Source organism: Rhododendron vialii, chromosome 6a (genome assembly GCF_030253575.1).
Source record: "Rhododendron vialii isolate Sample 1 chromosome 6a, ASM3025357v1".
In the NCBI taxonomy this organism is placed as follows: Eukaryota; Viridiplantae; Streptophyta; class Magnoliopsida; order Ericales; family Ericaceae; genus Rhododendron; species Rhododendron vialii.
In genome coordinates, this window is record NC_080562.1 from 32,560,710 (window position 1) to 32,582,310 (window position 21,601).

At 37.6% G+C, this 21,601-nt stretch overlaps 2 protein-coding genes across 4 annotated transcripts; one reads left to right on the forward strand and one right to left on the reverse strand.

Moving 5' to 3' along the window:
* Window positions 1-1,322: 1,322 nt before the first annotated feature.
* LOC131330613 (BTB/POZ domain-containing protein At3g22104-like) lies at window positions 1,323-5,409 on the reverse strand. 3 transcript variants are annotated; one of them, XM_058364245.1, is made up of 5 exons: window positions 5,319-5,409; window positions 4,745-5,070; window positions 3,507-3,597; window positions 2,239-3,345; window positions 1,323-1,932 (listed from the first exon to the last, which is right to left on the reverse strand). In XM_058364245.1, exons 2-5 carry the CDS (start codon window positions 4,777-4,779, stop codon window positions 1,471-1,473), a joined length of 1,695 nt encoding a protein of 564 aa, XP_058220228.1. In that variant the 5' UTR covers window positions 4,780-5,070; window positions 5,319-5,409; the 3' UTR covers window positions 1,323-1,470. The 3 variants fall into 3 exon arrangements, with proteins under 3 accessions (XP_058220228.1, XP_058220226.1, XP_058220229.1); XM_058364243.1 differs by lacking the exon at window positions 5,319-5,409 and having other exon boundaries at window positions 4,745-5,215; XM_058364246.1 differs by lacking the exon at window positions 3,507-3,597 and having other exon boundaries at window positions 4,745-5,399.
* An 11,372-nt stretch (window positions 5,410-16,781) lies between these two features.
* On the forward strand, window positions 16,782-17,767 carry LOC131330614 (uncharacterized). Its single transcript, XM_058364247.1, has 2 exons — window positions 16,782-17,220; window positions 17,575-17,767. The coding sequence occupies exons 1-2, from the start codon at window positions 16,784-16,786 to the stop codon at window positions 17,648-17,650; spliced, it is 513 nt and encodes a 170-aa protein (XP_058220230.1). The 5' UTR covers window positions 16,782-16,783; the 3' UTR covers window positions 17,651-17,767.
* The last annotated feature ends 3,834 nt before the right edge of the window (window positions 17,768-21,601 follow it).

Below are 21,601 nucleotides of genomic sequence, written 5' to 3' on the forward strand. Positions count from 1 at the left end.
TTAAATTAGTGAAAAAAAAGTTTAAAAAAATCATACACGGATGTATTAATATTGTCATGCCTTGTTAGAATATTTTAATGGCGTGTTCCAAGCATAAGAAAATTTTGAATACGACTATTTATGAAGCTCCTCGTAAATTGAGTGAGACCTACACATTTATAGGGACCCTTCCCATGTGAGAAGGCATCACAAATAAACGTTGTATCCAAAAAAAAAAAATTCTCCAACCACTGACAACAGTAGAGAGATTGGTTTTTAAAATTATACTTCTTACAAAGCAGAGGGTGTTTGCAACAGACTAGTGAAAACCTGATGCCTGGCTATTGCTCCTGGACAATAAAGATGGCCCCTTTAAATATTGAAGTCTGGATCTATCATAGTCTAAGCCAAATATTTTTCTGCTTTGTACCCAAATTGGCCATTTAAAAATGCTCTGCTCTGTAACACATGATAATGGTCCAACTGATAACATAGATCTCACCATATACCATAGATCTTAATCAGTATACACCTTGATACTCCCATGCACAAAACTTAGGTTCGACTCTCGCCGACTATAACAAACAAACTTACACTTCTTGTCCTTCAGAAGAAAAAAAAAGAACACTACTCCCTCCGTCCCCTTTTTAAATTCCAGTATTCTATTTTGAGTTGTTCCTTAATAAGTGTCCATTTTGTAAAGTTAGTGGGTAAAAGTTGATATATTTTTCATTTTGCCTCTAAAAGTATATTACATTTTGAAAAGTTAGTGAGTAAAAGTATAATGATGATGTCTTTATAAAGGATAAGTAGGGAAAACGGAGATAAAAGTTGATGTGAAAGATGTAATGATGTTTTCTTAATAAGTTGGAGTTACGAAACGAGACACTTAAAAAGAGACGGAAGGAGTACAATTTACCGTAGATTTGGCCATTAAAAATTAGGATCGTGATTAGCAAAGCACTAGAGCTAAACATCTAGGCAATAGGATATGATATTGACATTGAAGTCGCACGATTGGAAAAGGCCCCGTTTGGTTATCATTGCTTATTTGTTTATTTTGCGTCTAACTAGAGACATGCAGATGAGCAAAAATATCGCGGATCAGACTCTGGCGATGTAGCGAACGTGATGTGGGGAAGGATAAGGAGAATGGTTGTAAAGTAGGCAATCAAACCAGGTGCACAATGTCAACGTCAGCTTCATTATGTGATTTCATTTTCATTCCCAACTTGCCACTATAGATTGTCCCATGCCCTGACATGACAAGGAAAGGGACTTAACCTTGGAGGGGCTTAAATGCCCACGTTCCACACACCACAGAGAAAGAGAATGAACAGATCTCGAGAGAACACAACCACCACTTTATTCCCCTTTCTGCCATATACAGCCAAGACTGCACTCACAAAATGCTCGTTTCTCAAGCTATCTACATACCTAACGTAGGCCATGACTAAGAAAAATCCAAACACAAAATGGAAACAAAATACATCATGAACACAACTTGGGTAAAGATCTGGCACTGGCACTGCTCTGGCTTGACAATCTTGATTTCATGATTTTTGTCATTTGGGTTTGCATTTTCTTACAAACTTTCTCCAACTCAACCACCCTCCTTTGCATACCTTGTAAATGTGCTTTGAGCTTCTCATTCTCAGATGAAATATCAAGATTTCCTGCATACGGCACAATTTGTTGATGTGCCTCGTCTTTCTTCCTGTTCGTATCGATGTCCACAGAACTACACGGTGAGTCGATGAAGGGTTTTGGTTGGTTGGTCTCATGGAGCAAGCATTTGGGCTTGGAATGTTGAGAGATGAGAGCTTGGACAGCTGATTTTGAAGGGAATTTTGGGTTTTGTGCAAGTTGGTCGCAAGCTTGTAGTGAAAGCTTCTCATAATTCAGTCCACAGCAGAGATTTAGCTTTTCCTCTTCAGATAACCAATCATGGACCTGTTTTAAGACCATCGTAGTGAAAATGATCAAAACATGATCCAAAGCATCTAATTGACACACTAGGGCTATAATCCTCAAATATCACAATAATTTCATATTGTAATAAATTTCATAATAGAGAAGGATTCTTCAGATATGATTTCAAGGTCAATATTGCAACTTAAGTAATCCCAAGCAGCTAATAAAAGAGTGTATAAATCTCAATTATCACATAGTAACTTCTCATTGGACAACGATTACAAGCAAACTTTGCACCAACAATTCAAGGTGATGTATTGCAAATCAAGTGGGCAGAACAAATACCTCTAGATACATGTCAATGGCATGGTAGATTCCGTCATAGGTGTCTCTAGCAGAATCTGGTAGGGCACTAATGAGAGCCGAAAATTTCGATGGTTTTAGACATGGATCTGGTGCTACTTCTGATATGTACAAGTCCATCAAGCTAGCTACTTTCTTCAGTTTAACCAACGGTACAAGTATTCCTTTGCTAAGAAACGACCTCAAAAGCCTTAGAACCAAATTCACATTGTATTGGTAATGTGTTCCGACTGGAGAAGGAACAAGCAAATTGTCTAGGGTGGCTCGATCCATCTGCGAACCAATCATGCTTTCTAACTTGTCCCTGCAGCATTTGCCTATGCTTAAACACAAAGAAACTCGAAGAATCCCAAATAAACTCTTGCAAGATATAGCGCTTGGATCTAGTGAATAGAGTATATTGACTACCGTTCCAGTGATTTCACGCTTCTCATCTGATGTAGCGAGAATAAACCTTGATTTCTGGTAATAGAAGAGAAATCTACTTAAGATGACATGGTCAAATTTGCGGGAAACCATTGTTTCCGTTACCATTTGAACCAAATTAGGATTTAACACCACGAGATCTTCAAACCACCATGTTGCGTGAAAGGAGCTGCTTCTCAAGCTCTCAGTGCTTCTAGTATCACATGAAAATCTAATCCCAGAGCTATCGGATGAAGAAATAGAGGGACAAGGACTTGTTTCGCTCACCAATGCAAGCTTCCCAACCATACAATCCAAGATTCTTTGAAGTATAACTGAAGTATTTGCAACAGGAAGTAAATCTTGACACTGCTTCAGAGCCACCAAATGCTCAGACCATGTCCAGTACCGGATCTCTTCAAGAGATTTCTCAGTTTGCTCAAGTAAATTGAAGGTTCCAGAGACAGAGTTGTTCATTTCCATGAAATTCGCAATGCAGTATAAGGGAAAGAGATTTAAGGGGCTTATCTCAGCTTTGCCCTTATTGTAGCAGAACCTAGCCATGAGCTCAAAACTCTCTGCCCCTCCTGGGAAGTCATGGAATACGACCTTTAGATTCTTCACCCCACCCGTTGGTTTACGAAATAAATTGCTTATCCTCCCTGAATAAGAAGAAATGATTTCCTGCAAATGTTCATATAACTCAGCATGTCAAATGGGTACTTCAGCAAAACTAACGAATCCGATCGAACGTAGATCAGAATTCAGAAGAATGAATGAAGGCAGGCAAAAACTAATTTATGCGTCTGTATGAATTACCAAAAGCAATAAAAAGGAAAATCTACCAGCACAATTCTTTCAAGAACAAACGAAGAGTAGAAATCAGAAGCTAATTCTTCATTAGGATAGGGAAATATGCAATGCCAACGAATGCACCTATATAAGACAAGACAACCCTGAATCACTCTCAAAGTGGAATCTTTCAGACCATAAAAGCCCGACAAAGGCATTGAATTTAGCAAACCTAATAATGGGATGACAAGGTGAACCGCACTAGTTCCTCCAAAGAAGGCAAAGAACAGTAATAGCTGAGGGGGAAAGACTCCCCCATCCAAAGAAGGCAAAGAACAGTACTAGAGTAAATACAGTGAGAACAACCCTTTGTCACTCAGAAAAGGACTGAAAAGAAGCAAATAATGGTAAATGAATTTAATCCCCGTGGGAACAGCACGACAAATCAGTTAATCTAGTACGTGATAATGGTAAGTTAAATCACAAGGAAAGGGGGGAAAATCACATCGAAACCTATAATTAAAATAATTACTCAATAATGCAGTTTGTGGCTGTGAAATACAGTAAAACAGACTAGAGAGGAACTTTTAACTAGGTACCAAAACAATTTAAAATCATTTTCCAATTTTTTCCCAGCAACCTAACAAAGCAAAATAGAAGAAGGGATGCTGCTACGCGGGTGCCGAGCGGCATCCGGCCATTCATTTCGGCACGGACAGCTCAGATTGAATTTGAGCGTATGCAGATCTGAACCGTCTATTGCTCGGTTAAGATCCGAGTCGTCGATTGCCGAGATGAATGGCCGAATCGGCTGCTCGGCATGCCGCCCATTCTGAGCATCGCCGGCCCTTATTCTTTTAATTGACTCATAACCAACTTGTAAGTAAAACTTCTCTAAAGTAACTCCAGTCCTTGTCACAAACTCTACCAGATTGATTTTTACTCAAATTTTTATCCAAATTAAGCAAGACTCAATTTTTTTCTCAAAATTTTAAGGCTTGTCTTGCTCTGCACAATCTACAACTGCCATTTATAAAGCTTTTACTCAAATTTATGCTGACATTTGGATTTGTCTGTCGGAGTGCTTCATAACAAATGAAATATTTTGAGTAAAAATATTTGAGAGATGCTCCTACCTATGCTAAAGTTCAAACCAGTGAATTGCATACAAAACCAAATTAACAAGGAACAAATTAGCAAATAGGATTAAATTTTGGAAACAGGGGAAAAAAAAAACCTTCTTGACAAAGACAAAATGGAGGAAATTAGAAGCCACGAGTAAAGAACTTACCTTGTCCACAATGAAAACCTCTTCCCCATTGACATCCACTTCAAGATCACAGGAGACACCCATGACCCAGATGAACAAAACCCAAAACCCACCTCAAAAACCCAGAGCCTGTAATTGGAAACTTTTACACAGATGTGCAAATATAGAAAGATTAAAAACCCAACAGAGACAGAGAGGTGATGGGAGCAGATGAGGAGGGGGCCATGGATTCTAAGCTGGGCAACAAGACAAACAGAAAGAGGGCGCCTTTGGTTCTGCGGATATGCTCAAGTCAATTGGTGCAGAAGCTATGCGGGTTCCAACATGCCGTATAGAGACAGGAGTGTCTGTGAAGGCAACAAGGGGTGTGAGGGCAGAGAATGCACAGTTACACACACACCCACGTATATAAAATTAGACAGAGAGAGAGAGAGTGTTGGCCAAAATCGAAAGATACTAGAAAAACAAGAGTTGTTGAGTGCCCCCTCCCTCTCTCTCTCTCTCTCTCTCTCTCTCTCCTTACATTTCCCACAAAATCTCTCTCTGTGATACTAGAGTAGAATATCTATAAAAACATGTGAAAATTTTACTTAACTAAACTCCTCAAGCTTTTTTGCTGGGTTTGCTTTATGCATACAAGTTTCTGTAGCTATCCTCTATACCCCTTTCAATGGTTGGTCCTTTCCCTTTCTCTAGGAGATTTTATAAACGTTCTTTTAATTCAGAAATCGGTTAGTGGGTTAAGGCCCCGTTCCAAAACACTTTCTTAAAAAATAAGTACTTATTTCAGATTTTTAAATTCAAAAATAATGTAAATGAAAAATAATTTTTAAATTTTTTTTGCACCGTATAAAAGATCTCGATGAGATCTATCAAACTAGATCCATATTGGTAGAAAAATTATGTGCGTAAACACATTATTTTTGAGCTTGAAATTACCTTTTTAAAAAATAAATACTTATATTGAGTTCCGGAACAGGGCCTAAGTGTTATTAGCGATAAAGGGAGCGGGAAATAGGGTGGGCGGGACTTGGACCTCACCAAAGTGCATGGGAGCATAGAATCCTTCCATCGGAATTAGAATTGGATTCTTTCCTGTCTCGATTCGGTCCGTTTTGAGTCTTAATTTCTCGAGTTTATTTTCGTGGTTGCGAATCTTGAATTAAAGTTTGTTAAAGATAATTGTAGTAGAAAATTGATTTTCGCGTTCCATTTTCATACGCCGGTGTTCCGCTTTGTACTTCCTCCGTTTCGATTTGTTTGTCTTTTTTCACTATTTGGGACCTCTTACAAAATTGTCTATATGTTTTAATTTATAATGTTTTTTTATATACAATATGGATTTTGTTTAATAGATTTCAATTAGGTTTAAAATATGATATTTTCAAAATTATGTAAAACATTATAGATTATATAGATAATTTTTTAAAAAGCACGCATGTCGAAATTGGACAAACAAACTGAAACAAGGGAAGTACATAAAATTAAGCGAAGCGCTTGCGTACAATACTAGAGCGCCAAAATCAATATCCTTGTAGTATTTCAGAAGCATAATAATCATAACTGGTGTTCTCGACCAATTCTAAAAATAAACTGGACGGATTGATATAGACCCCACAGCTTTGTGGGTCCCATTAAAGTTCAATGTACGGATTTATTGATGTTGGGAGATTTTCCCGTTTGTTTCCCGCACTACTTTTGTGTAATCTCACAAAAGATTTACATGGTTTGGTAAAACAAAGGTTCAAAAATTGAAACATGTTTAAGTATGAACTTCTGAAGGTCAATTGTATTTAATAACTCCTCAAACATATGAATTATTTTTAGTTACCAAAATCTTTAGCTTACCTTGGGCACTTTATCTGTATTTATTAAGTAGGAGTACATCTCTTGTTTGAATTTTAAATTGTGCCAAGAGTAATATAATACCCTTCTATCACTATAGAAAAAACTTTATTCATTTATTGGTACGTGTGTACAATGATACTCAAAATAAAATCCAGAATACGTATGGGTTAAAATTTTGGACATTTCAATATATATATATATTGCAAAATCGTACCTAGAAAACCTGATTCATTTAAATTTTCTTAGATACTTGTGTCTTCAATATTCAATGCTTGAAAAAGAGAAAATATGTTGAAGTTGAACTCCATGAAGCATAAGTTTAATTTGGACTGTTTAATTGTCAACATACGTGTTCAAGCGAACCTCTAGTTTCAAAAATCTCTATTATAAAACAGAAGGGTGTTGGGACAAGTTGTTGGAACGGTTTAGATTCATTTGATCCAAAGACTGTAGTGCATACTCCCACTTCCCAGTTAAGTGCCCATGGTTTTTATCTAATTCACACAACTGTCATCCCCTTCCAACCGAAATGAGTAGTGCCGTAGGCACGGGTTAACACTAGTTACACTAAAATTTACAACATTTTATGTAACTTGATTCTTCTTTTGTTTCGTCTGCACTTGATTCTTTGTGCGAAGCCAAAGTAAATAAAAATATAAATTTATAACTAAGTAGATAATATATCTCAAAAAAAAAAAAAATCAGCCTCAATTTCTTAACCAAAATAGAGAAAATATTTCATATGGAGTTTTGCATCACAAATATTTTCAGTACAAATTTGTTACTGTACCCTGAACTCAATCTCTAAAGACGCCTCTAGATAGAACATATACATACAAATCTTTATTGATATACGTATGTGTACATACAGTCTCAAAGAGCGCTATTCTCAATGGTTTCTTATGCTAAATTTGTATGATGATTGCGCGCATCTGAACTAGCCTTGGAATTCAAAAGTTAACGATTGGACAAATCTCCAAATACCTCAAGATTTGGAACTTTCTGCTGTGTTTGGTTTGGTTTTTGAACTTTTTTTTGAAAAATAGTAGGAATAATAAGTGAAGAGAGATAAAGAAAGAAATGTTAGAAATAGGAAGAATCTATGGAGAATTTTTTTTAAAATTCTTTTTGAAAAATGAAAAGAACAAGGCAGAATCACCTCCGCAAAATTCGACCTTGCAATCGCTAGTTAAAAACCACAGTGGTGAAATAAAAAAATGATACCTAGTATCCTAGTTTTTTTTTTTTCCAGCACGCAATGTAGCTGAGGTGGGAATAGAGATGCCTTCTAAGGTGATTTAGGCCCCCTTCCATAACACCTTCTTAAAAAATAAGTATTTATTTTATATTTTCAAATTCAAAAATAATGTAAATAAAAAATAATTTTTTAATTATTTTTTGCACCATATTAAAGATCTGAATGAGATCTATCAAACAAAATTCATACTGATAGAAAAATAATTTGCGTAAGCACATGATTTTTGAACTTTAAATTACCTTCTTAAAAAATAAGTACTTATTTTCCTTTCCGGAACGGAGCCTTAGAGCATGTACACCAACAATAGGTGAATTACCTAGCCAAAAATTACCTTTCCTACTTTACCTACTCATATTTTCCTCCCACCTTAGAGCATGTACACCAGTTGTGAGCGAAAAAAGCTATGAACAATATATTTTTTTACTTTTACCTACCCATATTTTCCTCTCACACTTCAGCAACCTCTCTACTTTTTTCTTTATTCCCATTAAACAAGATTAAATACTCAAAACCCTAGAAATCTCTGGCAACATCCACCTCCACTCCGGCGACCTCCACCTCCACTCCACCGCCCAACCCTTCCTACCCCACTCTCCTCAAAACCCCAGAAATCTCCGGCGATGGTTGCCTCTTCTTCGCCCTCGCTATCTCCCTCCTCATCTCCCCTCTCTCCACCACCTCCCTCCTCGCCGACCTCCTCATCGGCGCCATCCTCGACCTCCTCCTCATCCGCCGCCTCCCACCCCGTCTACAACAAGGATCTCCTTCACCATAGAACACTGGTCCTTGCCTAGCAATTGGTTATGTTCCAAGGCGTGATTGAGTGGGGTGAGGAGGAAGAAGAGAGGGATTTTGCAGTGGGGAGTCGTGGTGACGATTTGGGGGAAGTGGGACGGGAGAGAGAGGAGGAGTGAGAAACAATAATTGTTTAGTGTATACCTCTGCTACAGTTCCTCGGCAATACTACCGAGCCAAAATCCCAAAGGTATTTTACCTTCCTCTTTACCTATTTTTGGTGTACCATGGTTTTCCTCCTTTGCATAGGTAAAGTAGTTAAGATTGGGTGTTTAGCTCATCTGATGTACATGTCCTTACAACAAGTCTTTCTACTATTTTCTCTATTCTCATTAAACAAAAAAAAATAATAGTACAACAATTTGCAAAGAGGAAGAACGAGAGAGAGAAAGAGTGTAGCAGGGAGGAGAGAGAAAAAAACAATAAATTAATGAATGGCTTGTGAATAGTATATCAGTATAGAGCAAGTACATCAAAAGAGGTAAAAGACCTTTTTAGCTATTTTATCTAAGCAAAAATCATCAAAAGAGCATTGCAGCAGATTAGGTAAAGGCCTAGGTAAAATGCATCCATCAACAATGAATAGGTAAGAGTATGTACACCAATGAAAATGTAAAAATGCTGATCAACAGTGCACTTTTTTCATTTTTTCTACTCACATCTTTCTCAACATTATACAAATATTATCTATTTTACCTAACTCCAATTAAAAAATATTTTTTCACTCTTTTTTTTTATTATCTTTATTGTTTAAAGAGAGGAGAACGGAGGGAGGAGAGAGAGAAAGAAATAAAAAAAGGAGTTCATTGGTAAAAATAGAGAACAACTATTCACAAATGCATTTTAGCTCATCTTTTAGCTCATTTGGTGTAGACTATTTTTTACGTTTCTCTTAAGTAAAATAGCAAAAAAAGTATTTTTGCTCATCTAGTATACTTGCTCTAAATATACTTAAGTATTATTCATCATGTATCAATTATTTTATTAATTTCTCCCTCACTCTCTCTCCTCTTCTCCCCTCATCCTCTCACCTGTGTATAGGTAAAATTAATATTTTAATACATAATAGGTAAAATAGATAGTATTGATGTAGTATTGAAAGATATATGATTAGATAAAATAAAAAATGTATACTGTTCACTAGTATTTTTGGCTATGCATTGATGTACATGCTCTAAGTAGAGGAATGAACCTTGCTACTGAAACATCAAATCTGTGCACAGATTGCGTTGTGGGGTCTACTAAGGGTTTCATACAAATAATCTGATCCGTTAAATATGTTTAAAATATTTTTTCAAGGGCCTTAGCTAAAAATTAGTTCAAACCGATACCTATAAGTATACATTTTTAATACATAATAGGTTAAATAGATAGTATTGATGTAGTATTGAAAGATATATGATTAGGTAAAATAAAAAATGTATACTGTTTACTAGTATTTTTGGCTATGCATTGATGTACATGCTCTAAGTAGAGGAATGAACTTTGCTACTGACACATCAAATCTGTGCACAGATTGCGTTGTGGGGTCCACTAAGAGTTCCATACAAATAATTCGATCCATTAAATATGTTTAAAATATATTTCCAAGGGCCTTAGCTAAAAATTAGTTCAATTCGATACCTATAAGTGCTTGATCTAATCATCTAACTTTTCATTTGGGTTTTTAGAGAATGAAAAGTTAGACGATTAGATCAAGTACTTGTAGATAGGGCTGCAAACGAGCCAGGTCGAGCCAAGTTTTGCCTTGCTCGAGCTCGGCTCGCCTTAGTTTTCCTCAGCTCGAGCTCGAATCGAGCTGAAATATGTGGGCTCGAACTCGGCTCGAACATATATTTAAAAGCTCGAGATCGCTCGGCTCGAATGGCTCGTTCGGTACATGTATGTGTATTGGTATATGTATGTGTGTGTGTGTGTGTGTATATATATATATATGTAAGCTCGAGCTCGTATGGCTCGTTTGGTATATGTATGTACTGTATATGGCAGCTCGCGAGCTCAACGAGCCGAGCATCCAGTGGCTCGAGCTCGGCTCGTTTATGAAACGAGCTGAAAATGTTGGCTCGAGCTTGTTCATTTGCTTGATGAACCGAGCTCGAACGAGACGTTAGTGAGCCGAGTCATGAGCCGCTCGCGAGCGAGCGGCTCGGTTCGTTTGCAGCCCTACTTATAGATATCGGATTTAGCTGATTTTTCGCGGAGGGCCTTGAAAAAATGTTTTAAACATAATGAACGGCTCGGATCACTTGTGTGAGACCCGTAGCAGGCCCCACATAACAATCTGTTCATGATCTGTGCATAAATTTGCTGTGTCCACCGACTTTCTGTAAGTAGAGAGCTTTTTTCCCAAAGGTAAAATAGCTTCCTTTTTACAGAGTCTAGTGTAGGCTAGTTTTGGTGTCTTGATTAGGTAAAATGACTACAAAGGCTTATTTTGCTATGCTGGTGTACATGCTTTTAGGCATGCGTATGATTTTATGAGTAATCCTCTGTAAGAATAACGTATCTGCATATTCATTTATGCAAACAACAAAAGGCAAAACAAGACCAAAGAAAAAAATCTAACAAATGAAGCGGGTGTTTTTGTCATTTTTTTTTATCCTTGATGTACTTTTTGTCAAGTTTCTAATAAAATCTTTTTGTCGTTTAAAAAAAAACAACAAAAGACAAAAGAAACTATAGGCGGGCTGAGACCGGGCTGCCCTTATTTGAATGGCATTAATGGGCCTGAAAAGTTTTCCTTTTTCCGGGCTTTTCTCTTTCGGAAAGTACAATGGGGAATATGGGATTGCTTCTCTTCTAGTGGGGTGCTCCTTTTGTCCCGTCTTCTTTCCGGGTTACTTTACTTTCGGAAATGCTGGCGACACGTCACTTTGCCACTATTCAGACACTCTTTTCTCATAAGCAATAGAGCACGCAGATCTGTGGAATCCATTGTTTGTAAGAGAAGAGCGTCTTGGGAATAACCGAAAAACGTGCCTGTAGCATAATTTACTTCTAGTGTATATTCTCTTCCCTCACATAATATGTAGAGCCTACATGTGAATACTGCGTGAGCTCCACATATTATATGAGGGGAGGGAGCACACTGATATTGAAAAATTTAAGGATCTTATGGGCCCACTTTCCAACAAACTTTAGAATTCGAATGGCCGGGTTGATGTTCTGGGTGGCTTCGGCCTAAATTATCACAATTGTATTTTTTGTTTCTGATTTTTTGAATTTTCATAAGATTCAAGTTCAGTTTTTTTTGATTAATTTGACGAGACAACTCTTTTAAAAGAAACTATGACTATCTTTGTTGTACATGTAGAGAGACCTTAGTCACATATGACTATCTTCTTCGAAATACATTGTCTTTGTGTTTTTAATTCTTGCTCTTACAAATTTTAATAGGGTGGCATGTATTTCATTGTTTCAAAGACGTCTTCACACTCGCGAGCACTGGTGCTTTTGCTCGCATGTGCAATACTTAGAGACAGGGACGGAACTTGGATTTTATCTTACTAATAGTTGCGAAATGTGTATACTAAATTAATAAAAAGATAAACTATAATATGAATAGTCATCAATTCTAAGAAAAATTAAAATAACATAATAACAACTATACTAAATGATATTTGCTATATGCACGTAGACAGATCAATTCCTCTTTCTTATGTTTTGAACTTTAATTTGAAGGTTCAATTGGTTGGGTTGTGGACTATCGTGCAGGCCCATTAGGAAAAGGGCTTTCATATTGATATATATTTTAAGGTACAATCGAATGGCCTTGAAACCCATTCAGGATCTAAACTGGGCTCAAATTAGGTCCAGGCTTGGTAACTTGGAAGGAAATGGGTAAACACCCTAGTGTATTTTATTTTGATCTCCCATCATTAAAAATAGTGGAGAAATTTTTGTTTGCAAATCGGGTACCACGTGGTACCCGTACAACACATCCGAGCCGTCCAAACAATGCAATTAATGGATCAAATTGAAACACTTTTTTCCTTTTCTTTTAAACTCTTTCGGTACCTATCAATATGAGCCGTCAGGTTGCAATTTTGAACGGCTCGGATGTACTGTATGGATACCACATCAACTGTACCATATTTGCACCCAAAAATTACACCAATTTACCTAAACTCCAGATTCAAACCCTCAGTACCTGAATCGCGTCACTTTGTATTGTGCATTAATTAGTACAACACTTTCATGATGAGGAAGCAATTAAAGGGTTTGTTCTCAAAGAGATCACAGAAGTTCAAATTTCATGAAAGCAAAACATAACAAATTTTGGGGCTACTGGAGGTTTGTCTGATTATTGACTTCAATGCTCCATAATTTAACCAAGGTGCGCGCAAGCTGGCCCGGACATTCCGTTATGAAAACAAAATGGGAACTAACTTGCCATACGAATGTATGGAAGGATCTAGAATTTTGAGTTAGGGGGGGCACACAAATTAGTAATCTTATCCCATACGTCCATAATTCCTTAATTAATACAATTTATATTAGTATAATTGAAAAAAAGGAACGTGTTTGCAAAAAAAAAGATGGTGTGGAAATTTGCACTCTAAGAAATAGACCAGACAAATATCCTCGTAAAGAAAATCAATAGTAGTTTTATTATAGCATTATCATAAATTTATTAAGTATAATTTAAATATTTAAAAATATTAATATTTATTTTACAAAATCCAGCAGGAACACGTGCCCCGGTTGGGTCCATCCACTGACATGCCATGTCATGTAACCAAATCTCTTGATCATTCTTTTTCCGTCCCTCCGCAAGCATATACCAGCCAAGTTGCCGTTTTCGAACCCCAAAAAACTCAATTTATAACTGAAAGCAACCGAACAATGGAGGTTTGATTCCATCTTGCTTCACAAGACGGACATTCAACAAAATTGGTAATTTCCAGAAACAGAAAGGTCGGTTTCGTGTCTCTGGAGTAATTGGTAGGACCACCAACTGCCCTGGTTTCATTGGTCCAAGGATGTGCAACTAGAAAATGCTACCGAATTACCACGATTTGGGGGAATGGGAGGGGGTTGTAGTGCACCCGCCGCACTGTAGTGCGGCCGATTCTGCCGTCTATCTCGGCATAAACAGCTCGGATTTAATTCGAACTCCTACAAATCTTAACCGTCCATTGCCGAAATGGACACTCGAATTGGACGCACTACACGTGTAGTTCAGGAGTGCACTACAGCACCCTGGTTCCCGATTTGGGATGCAAGTTTTTTTTTTTTCCCCAAATGTGGTAAACCTTCTCAAACGATGAACCCAATGATACAAAGCGAATCCCCAATCTGTCTCCAATTGACTTCTTCAATTTCATTCCTAAAAAGGAGAAAAACCGAATGTACTACTAAACTGAAAACCCGGAAAGAAAGACATGTTAAGAAAGTGGTCATGGACCTCATGGTACTCCTAAAAATTTGGAAAAGATTTCGTCAATGTTAAGCTTTCTGAATTTTTTTTCTTCATAATTTTGTATGCTATAAAAGTTTATGTAAACTAAAATTCCAGAATCTAGAACATCATTTTTTTTTACCATCAACAAACTGCGAAAATTACATACATAGGATTTGCAAACTTGAATCCATGTCAAAAAATAGATTCAACCGTAATTGAAGAGCAAGCTCTTAATTAAAAGAAAGGAGTTTCTCTACCATAATTCTTAAACTGTAGATATCAGATCAACTTCAACAAATGGGATAAACCTGAATATTTTCTATTATGGGTGGGAAGATGATATCTCCCTAAAAAAGGAGAGATCATCTATCCATCATGATGATGAGGATTAGGATAATGATCTGGATATACAAACAACCACGTAAGGCATAAACATTGTCCATTTTTTGTCTCATGACGTTGGATCACTTTCATGTGGGTGGTATTACAAGTTTACCTCTATCGTAACCGCACTTAAGATAATTTGGCGTACCACATTCTCATTCTAGTTTTTTGCGTCAAAACAATCCGCGTTTGGAGCAGCATGTGGATGGATTTTCATGTGGGTGGATTTTCCAGAGTAGTGAAGACGCTAAAGTGGCCATTAATTTAACGAAAATTCTAGGACCACACCCACACACTCTGCAGTGTGTGGGTGTGTATATGGGTGTGCATGTGAGTGTGGAGGTAGTACAACTCTTTATTTAATGGGACATAGAGGGAGGTGTGGTAATTAAGGTGCTTCAAGTCTTTACAACATTTTGTGGTGGAGAGGCATTGGCATCTGGGGCTGTAAATGAACTGAGCCATTAGCGAACTGTTCGAGGCTCGGTTCGGCAAGAGCTCGTTCGAGTTCGATTCGTCTGTTAAACGAACTGAATCTGAACCTCAATTCTAGGCTCGTTCCGTAAACGAGCCGAACGGTATTCGGCTCAGTTAGGTTCGCGAACCTATACTTAAATTTAATTAATAATTCAATACGAGTCTATTTGTAAATATAAAATTTTTTAAGGTTGTATATATAATTCAATACTTATTTCTCCCAAATCCTATACGATCAAAGAGAGAGTTTGGGTTCGCTTGACTTTGATGAGCTGAGCCGAACCAAACCTGAGTCTTAACGAGCTCAATTCGAGCTTAGATTTGGCTCGACTCGATTCATTTGAGTTTAACGAGCCAAACTCGAGCCAAGATATTCAACTTCGAATCGAACCCGAGCCAAACTCAAGCCAGACTAGTACCTTAACGAACCCAACCAAGCAGAACCCGAGCTTTGAAAAATTTTAAGGAGTCGAACTTGAGCTAAGTTGTTCAGGCTCGAATCGAACTCGAGCCGAACTCATACCTTAACGAACCCGAGCCGAACTTAACAGGGTTCGGCTCGATTCGGTTCGTTTAGAGCCCTATTGGCATCTACCTCCAGAGTGCGGCATCATGTACAGATTGAAGCACCGTCCTTACTCTTTTAAGTGAATCCTGTCTTGTAAATCCAGAGTTTTCTTATTGTATTCCAACCTTTGGTTTGGTCTTGAAGAAACAAAAGGCTAGGCAAATAAGTTGCACTAAAGTAGGAGGGTCCCATTTGAAATGGATAATTCAGCATGACGGGTACAGGTCTTGTTGTTGGAAACTATTAATTATGGTTCAAAAACTATGAGAAGTTTGAAACTGACATACACCGGTAATCATGTTCGGTTTGAGTTTTGAGAGTAGTTTTTGAGAGGTAATAAATGAGGAGAGATAGATAGAAGAAAATTATTGAGAACCGTGAGCAGATGTTTTGAGATCCAAAACAAACATGTGGGAATCAAAAACAGATGATGAATCATGCATATTATTTTGATTTTATCGCGATGAAAAGTGATCATGGTGGATGTCATACGGCCAAACAGGGGTGGATCTGAAAATATAGTTTAGAGGGGCACTTATAATTGTTTCCTAATTGGAGTGATTACAAGAAAAATCAAAAGTGATGATCATGAAAGACGCTACAACTCAGTAGATTCAACATACAAATTGTGCAATCAAAAAACTCATGCCAAATTAACCAAAAAAAGAAGAAGAACTGAGCAGTTTCGCCAAATCAGCTCCAACGGACATTGGTAAGTTTACTTTTGGATTCGTAGGCGCGAACTGAGCAGTTTCGCCCCTACGAATCCAAAAGTAATATGCTGATTTTTTACAGAATCTCATAAAATAATATTCAAAAAATTATGGATATTTTTCTAGATTTTGGTGAGATTTAGAATGGGCCCAAACGTATTTTTCCTTTCGTGGTTCCCTGCAAATTTTTCTTGCGATTAGAATTTCCGTTGATTTTAATGAGGGTACATACTCTTATCTGCCCGTCTCACAATGATGAAAGAAATGATTATCCACTTACTATCTTATCCTTAATTTATTCCACATAAATTAAAAAGAGATTAAATTCTTTACACCGCCGGTGTAAACATTTGTTTCTTCCAAATCAATTACATTTTGGCGCAATGTAATTGATTTGGAGGAAACAAATGTTTACACCGGCGTTGTAAATAATTTATTCTCAATTAAAAATAGTATGATTAATCTTGTATTACTGATGTACCTGCGATGTAAAAGAACTGAAGAAGTGTGACCATAGTGGAGTTCCATTTCTAGTAGGAACAAGAAATCTAAAGAAACACAACACGTCAGAAATTTATACCCTCTCTCTCTCTCTCTCTCTCTCTCCATATATATGACTCGGAGTGTGTTATGTCGCAAGAACACTATCTCATACTTTTTCATACACTGTCAAAGAGAAGAGAGAAAAAAAGAAGAAGAACAACCCCTTAACCTTATGGAGTTCTTACCATTCAGGTCATGTTGTGCTGGTGCCTCTGTGAATCCGGCGGCCGAATCCGCCGCCAGTCCGCGGCCTGTGAAGAGAGCAGGGAACGGCCAGGCGTCTGGTCGCTGGCCAGCGGAAGTAAAGTCGGCGAAATGGAAACCGTCGCTTTCGGTGATTACGGAGGATGGTGTCGTCGCAGAGATTGGTAGCAAACAGAACAAAGGGACGGTTAGATCCCAGAAGAAAGCATCGGACAGAGCCACGCCTCGCGGTCGCGGTGACAATGCATCTTATTGGTTCCGTGGTAGGCTTCAGTCTTTGGATAACAATCTTTTTAAGTGGAGGTTAGTAGTTTTTCTTGTTATTTTTCTCTCTTTTGAAAGGTATTAAAAAGAATTGGATCCTCTCCGGTATCGAAAAAAGATAGTATCGAAGAGGAATTGGATCTTCCCCGATAGTCCAAATACTAATCATTCATTGATGCATCTATTGTTGCAATCAATTATTCGGATTTATTCAGAAACTCTTCCTGATAAGAGTTGAGTTTCTGAACAAATCCGAACTCTTGATTATACTAATGTATGGTCCAAATTTGGACCGTCTCCTCCGGTCCAAAACTTACCAGAGAGGATCCGATCGCTATTAAAAATTAGATGAATAATTGGCTCAACATATTTTTTGGGTGGATTTAATTGCAGGAAAGTTGCAATACAGATAGAACCCCCTGCATCTGCAACGGAACTCAGTGAACGTTATGCCCATATTTACCTATAGCGATCATCACAGTCCTTTAATATTTGAATGAATTGGAGGATGAGTAGATTGATTGGTATTTGAGTATTTTTACAACCTCTTACAACTGGTACATATTTCCTGATCCCATTTTATTTCTTGCAAGATTCTGGTAGCTTTTATGCTTCATCCTAGATTTTTCGGAATCCTGCGGCTTAGAGGATTCTCATACCGGCACTTAGTGTAGGTTTGCTTCGGCAGGGTGTCCTTGAGTCTGTAGCCTGTGTGCTTTGAGCAGTAACTCGTGTCTTTGATTTGGTAGTTTTGGTTTATTCCTGTATATTGTGATGAAATCTTTCCCCTTCGGGTGATGAATATAGAATACATTACTTGACGTTGATAAAAAAAAAAAAGAAAAAAAGAGAGGTTTCTAATGGGAGGAGTAAAATCTCACGTGCCTTTCCCGGCCTTACATGGAGAAAGAATTGCTTAAGGAAAAAGGCGCCTCAAAGATGACGCGGGTATTCCTCTCTTATTGCTTTATTAGAATCGGCTTAAGGAGGTTCAGTCAAGTATAGAGCAGCGAGCTCTACTAAAGCCTCTCCAATGTGACCTTCAAATGCAAAGTCAAATCCTACATGGATTTGATAACAACCAATTAGCTTCGGAATTGGGATTAAGTGTTGAATGCAAAAGTGGCTTTTTGGATTACCAAATATAGCGCTCTGCGGTTTATTTTAAATCTTGAGATCAAATTAGACACCATGATTGAACAAAAAATGTTATGAATGTCAAATTTGAAATGAAAGTTGGAGATGCTCTTAGGCTATTCGTCTGTTTGTGTTGAACTGGAATGACTTTTCCTTTATACAAGAGATTGAAAATAACAAATAGCGCTTTTTCTTTTTCTTTTTTTAATTGGCAATGAGATACTATTGAATATATCAACTATTTAATAATCCCTATGGTCCCAACTCCCAACTTAGCATGTTGGCACGGTGTCATCTAGCCCATATCACAAGATAGCCCGTATCACAACATGGCAGATGCATGGGTTGAGCCCGTTTGATCCACCTTGGTCGTCGGTAAAAGGCACTCGCATCCATCCTTATTTGAGCGATCTCATTTGTTTCTCGTCTAATCAGGACATGCTATCACCCAATCTCATTTGTTAATCGGATGGACATGCCATAGTGTGGTGTTCTAGTGTGGGCTTGAGGAGATTCTCAGTTTTCGACCTAACTAGGCACACATAGAAGAGAAGGGGGCTAAACTTCGAGTCGTAAATCAGACCTTGGCCACACATGCTTCCAACATATGCAAAGCTCAATCCCGATTCTAGACGTTTTGATTGCAACGCGAGCGCGCAGGGGGAGAGAGAGAGAGAGAACAACTTATTTCCTTCAACAACAAACTATCTACGTTGTCGTTTAATCCTCTACTGAAGCAGAAATTATTTCTCATCCTAGTTTCTAATGGTGTCTACATAAAGGAAAAAGTCCAAACATGCCAGTGAACCCATAGAAATTCATTTACAATGTAGAGCTTATAATTGGATAAAGGAAGAGCCTAAGACTGAAATATGTACTAGTTATTATGAGATCCATTTCCAGAGTGGAAAATACTGGACCCAATTTCATTGACCTCTAAGATTAGTTTAAATAAGTACATAATATGCTTCATTTAGGTGACAGAAAATTATTCCGCGACTGAGACCAATAGTAAACATGCATGGAAAATAAGTTTGATAATGCCGCAGAAACTGGTACCAAGCCTTGGATAAATGAAGGGCATCAATAGTAAATCAATTTGGCTTAAAATTGTTACCAAGCCTGGGTTTATTTGAATCAGTAGATGATGAAAGTGCTTTCACTTCAGTATTCCAGATTCATCTATTCCAAACGTTCTTTCCCGGTCTCCATCAGAAACGAAAACATGGTTATCGAACTCAATGAAGTAATCTTTGCCGGTCTCCATCTAAGGCAATTTTCTTAACAGAAGGCCTCTCCAAATAGGTCGGAGTGTTAGTTCCAAATCTTTGCCTGCGCATATAAAAATGAAAAAGACGCCTGAAAGAGGTAATGAAAGTAAGATGATTCTTTGTCCATGCATGTACTGCAAAGAGGAAGACAATGGCACTAGAACAACAGAGGCGGCAAAGAAGATTGAGCAACTGAGGAAACTAAGTTCCTGGGACTGGCAAAATGAAGCAAATACAGTACTCTATAGTCTACACATAAGCTTATTAACATGGCGACGTGCATAGGACTTTAAGATGAAATCAGAACACAAATGAATTTAGTTTTCGAAATTTAGATCTTGCAAGCAGCTTTAGCTTTGGACTCTCTAGTCTCTAATAATAGTTCCGAATTCCTGGACTGGCAACAGAGGTCAACCTCCATTAACTTCAATCTTACAGCCTTCTGCAGAATTTGAAGGCCTCAACTTCTGTTACTTGAAATCTCCTTCTCACATAATCCGAGCCATAGGGTTTTCATCATTTATCGGATCGATAGACCACAGGTGGAAGAAGTTGGGGATGGCACTTAGAACTGGCACATCCTGAAGATAGTTTCTTTACTGTACGTGTTCGCAGACGGGTTTAGAGAATCTATCCCAAATCTCACTGCACCCTTGACCTCTTCTTACATCCCCTAATCCTTGGGCTGATCGAGAATCGTGTTAACGTCCTGCACTTCACTGCTCGCGGGTTCGCGAATTTCCCCTAAACGAATTGCTTCACTGTACCTTACTGTAGGTGAAACCGCACCACTAGCTTGCATCCTTGTCAAACGCCACCATTATCAGACTTGTGTTCCTAGTCACAACACCTCTTATGCAACATTACTTTCGTGAAGCTATTGTAAGTATGTATATTTGATGCCATCTGATCATGTGGATCAGTTTCTTACTTTCTTTTGCAGGACGCGTTGTGGAGCCTCTCAGCCTGTTAGTGTTTGTACTCGTGTATTAGATTTTGGTAGTTTTGGTTCGTTTCTGTATTTTGTGATGAAATCTTTGCTTGCCTACGAGCTTTTGTAAGTGCCGATGTTAAGAATCGATCAATCAGTTTTTTTTTGTTTAATTGTTGCAGCGTCTCACATAATTATATATTCTAGTAGCCGTCTTTGTACTTGTAATGTACTTATTAAAGTGTAACTATCCCACCATTTTAAAAAAAATAATATATCACGACTTACTTCTAATTTTGATGCAGCGATTTTGAGGAAAAGGAACAAGGATTTAAAACTTTTATTGATTTTGAAACAATTTCATCTCAATAAATTATTTACTGTAATGACTAATGACCTACCCTACTTGAAATCAAACTCTCAGATTGAATCGAAATCTTTTTATTTTCATCCTCGTTAGTGATATTTTGAATTCCAGGTTCAATCTAGATTGGTATTTTTTTCATCTTTAGAGATTTTTTTTTTGTTTTTGATAATACTTTTTTACTTTTTAAGACCATTCTCGTCAAGACGAATAATTAATTAAAAAATATAACACAAATCTAATAAAAAATTCAGAAAAGACAAATACAACAAAAAAGAAAAAAATAGTGTACAAAATGGAGCCTAAGAATTACTTCATGTGAGTGCGGATAGACAAGGTTTTTAATTTTATGCACCCAGGGCGGTATGCTGTGCGTTAAGTGCGCATTATGGTGTTGTGCAATCTCAATAATCATAAAGTGTTTTGGATAATTCTTCTCCAAATATATTTTTTTAAATCTAGATCATTGACTATCAAGACGAACGATCCGAATGATGCACAGTAGAGTGCACAGCACGGCCCGGTTCGGTTTTAATGGCTTGATGAAGGTAATTACAAATGAATGAAGAAATTACTACTCCTAGTAATAAATTACTCCCCTGTATAAAGTCGGCCCAAAAGTCAAAACCCACCCCAATTTTACCCGATGGCCCAATCGTGTTTTTTCGGAGAAAATACGGAATACGCTTCCCATACGGCCCCATACGTCGTCGCAAG